Source organism: Diabrotica virgifera, chromosome 2 (assembly GCF_917563875.1).
Source record: "Diabrotica virgifera virgifera chromosome 2, PGI_DIABVI_V3a".
NCBI lineage: Eukaryota > Metazoa > Arthropoda > Insecta > Coleoptera > Chrysomelidae > Diabrotica > Diabrotica virgifera.
Genome location: NC_065444.1, coordinates 134112159 through 134124532, shown reverse-complemented (window position 1 = coordinate 134124532; position 12374 = coordinate 134112159). Strand labels below are relative to the sequence as shown.

General features: G+C 33.5%; 1 protein-coding gene across 4 annotated transcripts in view; it reads left to right on the top strand.

The window, feature by feature from the left end:
* LOC126879629 (uncharacterized) overlaps positions 1-12374 on the top strand; it is a 442662-nt gene that overhangs the window by 86897 nt on the left and 343391 nt on the right. For all 4 annotated transcript variants that reach the window (XM_050642814.1, XM_050642813.1, XM_050642815.1 and 1 more), the window contains 2 exons: positions 2961-3186; positions 5165-5358. In XM_050642814.1, the coding sequence (XP_050498771.1) occupies positions 2961-3186; positions 5165-5358 (420 nt within the window). The remainder of the gene's footprint in view (positions 1-2960; positions 3187-5164; positions 5359-12374) is intronic.

Genomic DNA, 12374 nt, shown 5'->3' with positions numbered 1-12374 from the left:
TTTGAGTTATTTGCGAGTGAATATGTTCATTTTTCAACAAAATAACCACATTTTTAGACGGTTTTTCGCAAAAGACTCAAAAAGTAAGTATTTTTTCGAAAAAAATGTTCTTATCAGAAATATAGCCTGTAAAAAAGTAAAAAAAATGGTGTACGCGTTAGGTCTCTGGATCTCGTAGAACCAGAGTTATAGCCAATGAAAAATAGATTCATATTCACCAAATTTCAAATAAAATATTTCGACGTGAAATATCCAAAAAATTAAGCACTTTTTCACACAAGCACAAAAATAAATATGGTCCCTTTTATTTTGGCAAAAAAAAATCGGGAAGACCACCCCCTAATTAGTATCTTAAATGAAATTAATCATTACCGCTCCACAAATTATTTTACTTATGTTGTGTTTATATGATCTGTAAGTTTAATTGATTCAAAGTGCTTATTTTTGAAAAAATTTGGTTTTAAAGTAAAATTTTTAAAAATTTTAATTTTAAAAAATATGCTTTTTTCAAAATAACTTAAAAATTGTTTGAGATACCAAAAATCTCGAAAAACAGAAAAAGTCAGCATTGCTTTTCTCAGTATCATATACTTTTTTGTTTTTCTGTTAGACAAAAATTGATTAAGATTTGGCGTTTCTAAATTTGCATACATTCGTGATCAGTGACTCGTTCAACCCCTTTTAACTACATCCCTTTCAAAAATAAGGACTTTAAACTGATGAAACTTACAGATCATATCTCCTGTCTTCGTTTGTCGGTAGAGTTTCTGGACACCCTGTATAAGCAATACATACACGAGTCAAGAAACTTGTGAAGTCATTACGATTAAGTTCATTTGAGATACTAATTAGGGGGTGATTTTCCCGATTTTTTTACCAAAAAAAAAGGAACTAACTTTATTTTGAGCGTAACTTGTTTACTTTTGATGCTAGAAATTTTTTTTATAAAACAAAAATGAAGCTTTTTTAAACACTTTAAATAAGTTGTAATGAGTTTTCCCCGAAATGTGCTTCATTTTTCATTATTTCACGTTAAAGTATTCCATTTGGGATTTGACGAATATGAACCTATTTTTCATTAGCTTTAACTCTGCTTCTACTAGGTATAGAGACGTGATATATACACCATTTTTTAAAAAAATTTACAGGCTATATTTTTGCTACGAATGTTTTTTCGACAAAATACTTACTATTTGAGTTATTTGCGAAAAATCGTCTAAAAGCGTGGTTATTTTGTTGAAAAAATGAACATATTCACTGGCAAATAACTCGAAAAGTATTGACTCTGTTCTAGAAGAATTGTTCCACTTTGGTAACATTTTATGCTAAGTTTTTGACAGGAATACGCTTATTTTTTCTGATAAAATGTGGACTGAAGAAAATTTAATTTTATATTTAACTATAAAAGTAAAACAATAGTAATCAGTAAAGAACCAATCAGAAATAAAATAGAAATTTATGGCATCAATATTGAACAAATAATGGAAATAAAATACCTTGGAATTACATTGTCAAGCTACGGAAACATGGACAAAGAAGTGAGAAATCAAGTACAAAATGCAACTAGACTGGCAGGATGTCTTAATAATACTATGTATATGGCGAAACCGACAAATTAACACAGATGAAGTCAAGAATTTATAAATCTAGTGTACGACCAATAATGACATATGCATCAGAAACAAGACCCGATACAGCCACAACACAAAGACTACTGGAAACGAGACTACTAGAGATCAGAGTACTGAGAAGAATTACAGGAAATATGCCGAAAGATCGAAAGAGGAGTAAAGGCATTAGAAGAAAGTGTAACGTACAATGTATAAATGAATGGACACTAAATAGAACAAAAAAGAATGGAACAACCACATAGCAGAATGGAGAGACACGTGTGACCAAAATAGTGTGTGAAGTGACAGAGGCAACAGTAGCGCGCGGAAAACGCGGTCCAAGATTGCGGCTTTAATTTTGAATATTTTGTCGAGATATTGGGCACACATATTCGTTATATAATAAAAAATGGCAGTACAGAGCCCAATTTGAGGAATATGTTAGTATGTGGAAATTACTCTATAACTAAATAAAATATTTTAAAAAGGAGCCTGTACCGCCATTAAGAAGAACAAAAAATACACTTTCTTCAAATAAACTTTTTTATCCCATGCCTAAATTTTGTGTCACATTGGATCTACTAAAAATCGATTTTCTATCACAAGAAATCGAACGTGACTGACTCAGCAACATTTAGCGCGTCTATGAGTATAAAAATTATTGTTTTTGATAGTATAGTGTCACTGTCAGTGTAGAATTACCGACGCACTGTTGCCTTACCGTTGAAAGTTCGCAGAACTTTCGAAAAACAAAAATATTGATGGCGCGCTACTGTTTACTCTTAAATGCATTATCACTGTATTTTTTATTTTCAAAGTTATAAAGGCATGCCAGACAAGTTCTGTAAATTTTTTGTCGTTCGTATTTTTTGTATGTAACAATATTCCACCTATCCATACCCTACCCGGCAAGTCACAGCTTATCGCAGAAAAAATACGTGACTGAACCGCGAGGTAATAGCAATATTCACACTATCCATAGCGTACCCGAGACGTCGCCGAAAAATACGTGGCCGATATTGAACGCAAGGCTTCGGGAATGGTAGGTAACCGGAACGGAAAGTTGATGATTTGTATTTAATAATATTTTATGGAAACGGAATGCCACGGATATGGAAAGTAAACGGAAGGTATAATGAGAATCGACCTTTATTCTCTCTTTTTAAGGAGGTTAAAATGTTTCTGTTTCTTATTGTCATCAATATTGGTAAGCAATGCTTACTTAATATTCGTTCAAATATCTCAGATCTTTAACGTAAATATAAAAATTAGTACTGATAAATACTGCCGTGCTATTCTAGGAATGTAGTTAACACTTTTTAATTAACAAATTATTATTTATACTTTTAGCTAAAAGACATACAATAGCAAATGGTGTCGACCAACGGCCCAGTATTTCACAACACAGCTCCATTAGTCAAAATGATGATAATTTTTCACCATATGAAAGGGTCAAATATGACAAAATTAATAATTCTACCGAACATCCCTACGCCCAGGTACAGCCGAATACTTCAAGGCCAATTTTAGTTGAAGAAAATAATGGGTCATCAGAAGAACGAATAAACTTATTAAGGTATGTTCAATTTTATATAATACGTATTTAAAGGGCCTACACACGTCCCGACCTGTCAATCTGACACAACAGAACTTCCCGACCACCCTTGTCGGGGTCATCACTACACACGTCCAAACCAAACTATCCGACAAGACGTTAGTAGCAAACTGCCTAGCGCAGTTTTGCATTTTGCATTTTTTTGAATTGCAGCCTACACTACAGCCGAACTCGAGGTGCAGGAGAAATAAACAAACCAAAGCATGAAACACGTCAAAATCATAAGCGTGCGGTTTTGCTTTTCTATTAAATTATTAAAAGAATAATTACAAAATAGCAGATTTGTTCACTTTGAATAAGGAAGATCAAATATGCAATGTTAGTATTGTTTTCAAGGAAATTTAAATCAGTAGATACTATTTGATCAGTTATATTAAAAATAAGCTTTTTAACTGTAAAAAGAAAACAGAAACGTGTGGTTTGATAACAATTATAAAGCAGTAGTTGGAACGTTGTTGTGACACTGTAACGATTTTTTTTTTTTGAAAAATGGCTTTGGCAGAGCCAATTAGCCAGACTTGTTTCTGATTGATTGCAGATTCGTAGTCATAAATTTCTTATAACATGTACTTATGTTATAAGAAATTTATGACAAAATCTGCAATCAATCAGAAACAAGTCTGGCTAATTGGCTCTGCCAAAGCCATTTTTCAAAAAAAAATTCAAAATATTACGCAGTAGTATATATTATTATGGTTTCCGAATTTTATTTTGAAAAACCATAAAACTCGCATGATCCACATAACAAATGTCACCAACATTAACATTTGGAATGAACATTTCACTACCAAAAATTTTAACAATAATTATTGAAAATTTTTGCAATTATTATTCAAAATTTCAAAAGTCATTTTGAATAAATATTGTTAAACTTTTTGGTAGTGAAATGTTCATTCTAAATGTTTGTATCTGATAAAATTGTTAAAACAAATATATTTTTTTCAATCCAGTTTTCTTGCTTTTGTATTTATTTTTCTCATAAACTAATCACTTTAAGCATCATGTGTTTGAAATCAGTACAAAGAGGTGAATCTAAATATAAAATTAAAAAAGGTGGAAGTAATTTAAAAAAAATTAAGGGATGATACGGGGGTGAGGGCAACCCCCTCCCTTTCCCGAGAAGCTTAAATGTGGCATAATGTCTCCCCCTTCAAGTATTATTTGACGTATTTTTGCGTTTTTTTTTTTCAAAAAAGCAGTGGTTCAAAAGTCATTTAAGGTGGATAGTTTTATCGGAAAAGCACTGTATATGTTTTAGAACTTATGCGTTTGTATGTTAATAAATACGGAAAGAACGAAATAAACAACGTGTTACCAATATTTTAAATATTATATGTAAAAATATTATTTTTTTTACAATTTTCCCAAACATAGTGTGTATAAGCCGTATTTTTTTATTTCTAACGTCATAATTGGAAGTACAAAAAAGAATGTGTGTGTACTTTGTGCTGACCGATTTCTGTCGCACGAAAAGTCACACGCTTCAACGCAACGGTCAGACCTAATGTTGTCAGACCCGACTTTCGGGTGGTCAGATTGGGACGTGTGTAGGCCTTTTTCTTTAGATACACATTTCCAGAAAGTTCAGTTGGTAGTTCCTTACTATGTAAGCATAAATCATTCTCGTAGGTTAGTTATGCGGCATGAAAAATAAAGTGTTCAATCCTTGCTTGTACATACATTTCGTTTTTCGAATGAAGAAAATACATCAATAGCAACAAAAAAAGAATAACATTATATTCGCCATTGGTAGAGCAACTGAGGAACTTTACTGATAGTAAACGAAGCGTCCCCAATATATAGATGAAATAGCCTTTTTCTTTTTCTTTTAATCTCCATCTTTTGACCGAAAACCTCAACACTTTAGAGTGAACTTCATTTAGTATTGGATAAACGGCCGTACTCATTTTCGATGATTTAAGGATGCCTTCTGTTCCAGGTCAGAGATTAACATAGTTGATAGTTCACCAACACCCGCACGATCACGACGTTCATCAGCACATAGCAATGGCGGTTTGGATATACCTGCTGCTTCTGCAGTTGCTGGTGTTGTTGCTGCTAGTCCAGAGTTACCATATATGACGCCGCCTGTAACACAAGCCAACTTTAGTGGGGATTCTCAAGATTCTTCAAGTGAGTTTTTAATTCTACGGTACCTAATGTTATATAAATACAGAGTAAGCCAAAGAAAACAGTCCACCTCGATATTTGGCAGTAGTTATTAGATTTTACGGAAATGCCGAAACAGTTCGATTTTTGATCTAACGGGGATACATTTTTACGGTACACACATCGGTAATTTGTCAACCCCCTCCCTTCCACTTCCCCCACCCCTTATTTTTAAATAGGGAATAGGGGTCGTGTGCTAGCTCATTTTTTTTTTCGTGGAATTTATGGCTTTGGTGAGAACCAATTAGCCAGACTATGTTAGATTGAATAATTAATTTGTGTAAATTGTTTCATAGTATCAAACTTGGGCATGATGTATTCATTTGTTTTGTTAGTAATACATATGTAGCATTAGTAAAGTGTAAGGTGTTTGATTTTTTTTACAGCGCTAGGGCATCAACCCGGTTCAACACCCCTGAGGTTTCAGCCCTCTTTGTGTGTATGTTTTTTTTATTTCTTTTTTTGTTTTTTGTTTTATTTTATTTATTTCTTTATTTTTTTATTTTAATTGGTTTATTATTTTTTTTAATTTTTTTTTTGTAATCACCTTTTTTTCCTATAATGCTTTACATTTAGTTTCTTTTGCAGAATTGCTTACAAAATTGGTTAGTAATTTTACAATTTTAGTTTACAGTTTATGATGTGTTGATGAAGTACATAAAGTATTTCCTGAAAAAATAATACAATTTAGGTCTATTGGAAGGTTTATCTTGTAGTGAATTAAGTTTTTATATAGTTTATTAATGTTTACATTATTTATTGGACATTCAAGTAAAACATGTACCAATGTACCCATTTTACCACAACTACAAAGTTGATCGTCTGTAATTTTCATTTTGTGCTTATAATAAGGTGTTAGTGCATGGTTTGCACGTATTCGATTTATTCTGGCAACAAAGTTTCTGTTTGGTATTTTGTGAAACCATGGTTTTCTGGGGATTCTTAGCTGGTGTTTACAAAAGTTTGTTCCGGTTGTTGATGGACTGTATAGGTTTTGCCACATCTCATTTATTTTGTTTCTTTGATTTAAGAATAAATCGGACGGGAGTAGTTTAAGATTTAGTTCTTCTCCTGAGGTTGGAGCTGTTTTTGCTAAGGCATCCACCATTTCATTACCTGTTATATCTGCGTGTCCCTTTACCCATAGATATATGACAACTTTATTCTTGATGCGTATCTCATTATGTAAATACAAGATTTTTGCTTCAATATGATTAACTGATCTATTTATTTTAACATTTTTAAGTTTATCTACTGCACTTTTGCTGTCTGTACATATTATGAATTTGTCGTGGTTAGAGCCGAGTACGTATTTCATAGCTTGCACTATTGCTGTTAATTCTGCAGTGTATATGGAAGCTTCCTTTGGTAAAATAAATTTTTTGTCAGTATTTTACTCAAAATGGTAAAAGGCACAACTGGTATATTTTTTTGACTTTGATCCATCAGTGAAAATAGAATCATAGTTTGGTCAGTATTTGTTTTTTGTTTTGTTGAACTTTGTTTGATTGATACTTGCTACTTCTTGACTTTCAAAATAGTAGGTTCTAATTTCACGTGAAAAAATTTGTTCAGATGAGTAAATTAAAACCGGGGGGAGTTGGTTGGAATAGAGTATATCTGTAATGTTAGCTATTTCTGAGAAAGTTTCTACTATGAGGGGGGTTTTCTTGAAGTGCCAGTATCTATGGGTCAAAACTTGAACTGTTAGTGACTGTATACTATTGAGGTAAGAGTTTTTTTGGAAATGGTTTTTATCATGAATTTTCTGCTCAATAGTTGTCTTCTTAGTTTAAGAGGAGGTTCCACGGCTTCAGCTTGTATAATGTTTATGGGCGTTGACTTAAGATATCCCAGGCAAACTCTTAAGCATTTATTTTGTTGTATCTCGATTTTATTTAGATGTATATCTGCTGCTGTTCCATAGAGTTGACTTCCATAATCCATTATTGATCGTACCATTGTTTTGTAGAATAGTAAAGCTGTAGCTGGGTCTGCTCCCCACTTTGCTCTACAAAACGCTCTTAAAATATTTATAGAATTACTCGTTTTTTTGATAATTTGGTGGATACAGTCCTTCCATAATAGTTTTCTATCTAGATGCAGACCAAAATATTATACAGAGTTTATATTTTTCTATTGTTAATTGTCTTGGATAGTTGTTTCTGTTTCTAGAGAAAATACATATATTGGTTTTGGACTCGGATATGGAAAGTCCCATGTTGTCTAGGCATTTTTGGATTTCTATAAATTCAGTGTTGATATTTTCTATACATGTGTCCTCTGATTTGCTGCTGGTGTAAAGAACAACATCATCGGCGTATTGAATAATTTTAAACTTTTGTGATATCATTTTCTATATCCATTGTGTACAGGCTGTAGAGGATTGGGCTCAGGATATTACCTTGTGGCAATCCAGATCTACATATTATTGATTCCGAAATTTCTTGATTTATCTTTAAGGAAACTGATCGATTAGAGTAAGCTGATTTTATGAAGTTAACAAGGAGGTTGGTAGACCAATATTGATGAGCTTCTCTTCTAGTATATTTATTTGAACATTATCATATGCTGAAGTTATATCCAAAAATGTGGCCAAAGTGCTGTATTTGTGTGTGAATCCTAGATAGATGTCATTTACTAGTATCGTTAGGGGTTCCAAGGAAGATCTTCCCTTTCTAAAAGCATATTGTGAGTCAGGTAATATTTTTTCATTTTCTAGCCAATATTCAAGCATGTTCTTTATCATTCTTTCCATGGTTTTAAATATACACGATGTGAAAGCTATGGGTATATATGAATCTGCATTTCCGTTCTGTTTTCCAGGTTTTTTGATAGGTACTATGATGTATTCTTTCCATATCGGTGGAAAAGGAATCCTATTTATCCAAATCGAATTGAACAATTCCAACAGGGCTTTCTTATGGTCTAAAGTCTAAGGGCATTTTATGCAACATATTGTATGAAATGTTATCCGCCCCGGGAGATTTATTATTTGTTGATTTAACGCAATGATCGAGTTCCCATAATTGAAATAGCGATTGTAGAAAAGAAGTGTTCCTATTTACGGTAGCTATTTGTTGAGTAATGTTGTTTTCAACCCATGGAGGTGAGATTTTTGTGCGGAATTCGCTTATCCAGTCTTCTTTGGGGTCCATTGGGGGTTTATTCGCTTGTTTTCGGTTTTTATATCGGTTTACTCTGTTCCACACTTCTTTAATTGGTGTATTTTAATTTAGATTTTGGCAATAATTTATTCAGTTTTTTTCTTGGTTTCTTTAAAAGTTTTTTTAGCTACTGAATCAAGTCTTTTATATTCTGTTAGATTATTAAGATTTGGAGCCTGTGTGTAGGTTCAGAAAGCTTGTTTTCTTGCTTTAGCAGCTATGTTAGAGGTTTCGTTCCACCAGTCCTTCGAGCAATGATTTCTGTTTTGTGTGTTTGATTTTCGTAAGGGAATTGCTTTGTTGGCAGCTTTGTTAATATTGTCGATACTGCCCATTAGTGATGATTTTGGTTCTGTTGCTTCAAGGGTAGCGGTGTATACATCCCAATTAGCAGCCTTGAGTCTCCATATATTATGTTTTGTCTGTTTAATTTGTGCAAGTGGGATATTCCTTCCAAATTGTATGTGTATTGGTAAGTGGTTAGAGCCATAAGGTTCTTCTAAAGTAGACCACGTAATTAGTTGTGTCAGATCCTGTGTACAGAAGGTCAAGTCTACAGCTGACTTCTTATTGTTTGCTAATGTAGGTGATCCGTCGTTTATAATTACTAGGTTGCATTGTTCGATAGCTTCCAAAAGAATCTTGCCATAGATATCGTCATATCCATCGTTCCATGCCAAACTATGTGCGTTAAAGTCGCCCCCAATTCTGAATGGTTTTGGAATTTTTTCCAAAAAGTTAATCCACTGTTGTAATGATATTCTTTAGTCGCGGTTTAAAGTATACTGAAATGAAGTAAATTTTGAATGGTTTTGGAATTTGTTCCAAAAGGTTAATCCACTGTTGTAATGATATTCTAGTTCTCGGTTTAAAGTATACTGAAACGAAGTAAATTTTTTTTATGTATATATGGAAAATTAACCGAGATACAAGTAGGCTCAAAGTTGATTGTAGTTGGAATTGAGACTTCTTGGTATATTAAATCTGATTTTAATAAAATGGCACAAAATAAATGGAGAACCACTCAAGGGCAAATCCAGACTAAAAAAATAATCAAGAATATTGATAAAAAACTCTCGAACAGTTTGATGAACCTCAATAAACGAGAGATCAAAACGGTCACTGAAATGGTGACTGGACATTGTCGTTTAAGAAATCACCTATACAAACTAGGTAAGGTGAATGAACCATGGTGCAGAAGAAGACTCAGGGTTTGGTACAAAGGTCTTATGACCAAGTGCCAGAGACTAACGAGTCTCGCCTGAGTTAAGAAGAAGAAGAAGAGAATAAAATGGCAGAGCCGCCGTACCCGTCGTCCCGGTCACAGCGAATATTGTTGAAGCCTTTAAAATTATAATATTTTTCTGCTTTAAACCATGTTTCTGATAGAAGTGCAACGGAGTAGTTGCCCCTATCTAGTAGATATTCTAAGTTATTTTTATTAGAAACTGCCGAACGGCAGTTCCATTGAAGAATATTTATTGCATGGTTGAGGTCTGAGAATGTGATGACGTGTTTCCATTTATAGTTAATTTGACTAAGTGTTCGAGTTCTTTCTTATTTATATTTATACTTTTTGTTACTAAAACTTTTGTGACAATTTCTATAACTAATTCTAATATTGAATTTATCATGCTCAAGTCTGAAGGAGATGCAACTGGATTATTATTAATATTTCCCTTATAGTTATTACTGTCTAATATTCCTCCCGTAGTAATTGAGATCTAGGGGAAGATATAATTTCATTATGCAAAATTAATGTTGGATCTGGACAATTTGGTCTCTGTCTTTTAAATGTTCGAGAATTTGTACTATTTGAATTATTATTTTAGAATATATTATTAGTTGACATTTTGTTAATTGGATTTGATGGGAATTGGGTGGGCGTATAATTATTGCGATTTAATGGAGGGAAAGTTTTGAGGCAGGAGAGGTTTGTAGTTTGTTCCGTATTAATGGATGTTACTTTTGCATAGGAGTTTCTGGGGAACTGTTTGTTGGCGTCTTGATAACTAATATTATTGGAAGACATAGCGTCTTTAATAAGTTTTTGACGCTGAAATTCTTGACATGCGCTTAAATTTGTAGTAAAATGATCCCCCGAACAGTTAAAACATTTTGGAGTGAGATCGGTCTTTTTACATTCTTTTGAGTTGTGGGATTCTTGACATTTATCGCACCTAGCCTTGCTCTTACACTGCCCACCTGTATGTCCGAATCGAAGACAATTAAAGCATAATAGCACCTTTTGTTTATATGGTTCGACTTCCTTTAGTACCTTGTTGATTGTTATATATTTTGGTAGCACTTGTGACTTAAAACTAACTATACATATTTTTGTTGGAATGTATTAAGTACCGTTTTCATCTACTTGCCTCCGATTTAATCTTGTGACTTGAAGGACTTCAAATTTACAGTGTAAATCGTACATTTTGATTCTGTTTTTAACATACTCTACTGAAAATTCTGTGGAAATATCTTTTATTACGCCCTGTCTAACTAAAAGAAACTTAGGAATATATATGTCTAAATTATTTTTTGTAAATATTGCTTCATTTTTTTTTCAGATATGATATAGTTAGCCGATTTATAATCTTTAAATTTTATACGTATTTTATTTCTTCCTACTGCGTCAATGCTTACAATTTTTTCATCAATTTCTTTAAAATTTGTGATAATAATGTCACCTATCCTTAACGTGTTTAATCTGCCTTTAAAATCGGGTGAATTATTTTCTAAATAAACGTAAAAAGGCCCTAGATCGTTTTGTCGGTAAAGAAATTCCTCCCTTTTTGTTCCTACTTCTTTGTTTATGGTACAGTAGAACGTCGATAATGCGGACGTCAAAAATCCGGACCGTCAATAATCCGGATTTGTATCTAGCAAAAATAAAACATCGTACATACCAACTGCCCTTTCACTATGCTCTTTAGCGTCAGGCGGGCGATAGCCTGTGGCCACGGAACAGCCACTATAAGTGACATTAAATCAAAAAGAGTTCAACTGGAACAATTTGCAGCAAAATTCGATTCTGAAGGGGGTACGCTTCAAAGAAATACTGCACGTCCAGCAAACAACAAAGCGTTAGAAGATGCATATCTGGTTCACTCAAAGGAGAAACGCAGGAGAGCCAATTTCAGGCCCATTGATTTGTGGAAAAGCCTTACAATTTAATGAACATAGCTTAATGGATCGAAAGATTTTAAAGCTAGTTCAGGCTGGCTTGGGACTTTGGGACCCTCTACTGTATAAGACAAAATATAAAATTTTAAAATGTTTGTTGTACTTATATGTGTATACTGGCCTTTTTTAAGGTAATTTCGATAATCCGGATATATTGATATCATCATTCTCTTTGCCTTATCCCTATGCGGGGTCGGCTTCCCTAATTGCATTTCTCCACACAATTCTATCTTGGGTCATATCAATGTTAATCCCCTTTACCAACATGCCCTGCCTTATGGTCTCCCCCCAGGTCTTCTTTGGTCTTCCTCTCCTACTCCTTCCAGGAATCTGCACTTCAGCTATTCTTCGTATTGGGTGATTAACGTCTCGACGTTGAACATGACCAAACCATCTTAACCTATGCTCTCTCATTTTGGCATCAATTGGTGCCACACCTAGACTTCCCCTAATATACTCATTTCTAATTTTATCCTTCTTTGTCACTCCACTCATCCATCTAAGCATTCTCATTTCCGCCACATGCATTCGTTGTTCCTCTTTCTTTTTCACTGCCCAACATTCAGTTCCGTGCATCATAGCCGGTCTTATGGCTATTTTATAGAATTTTCCCTTCAGCTTCATTGGAAT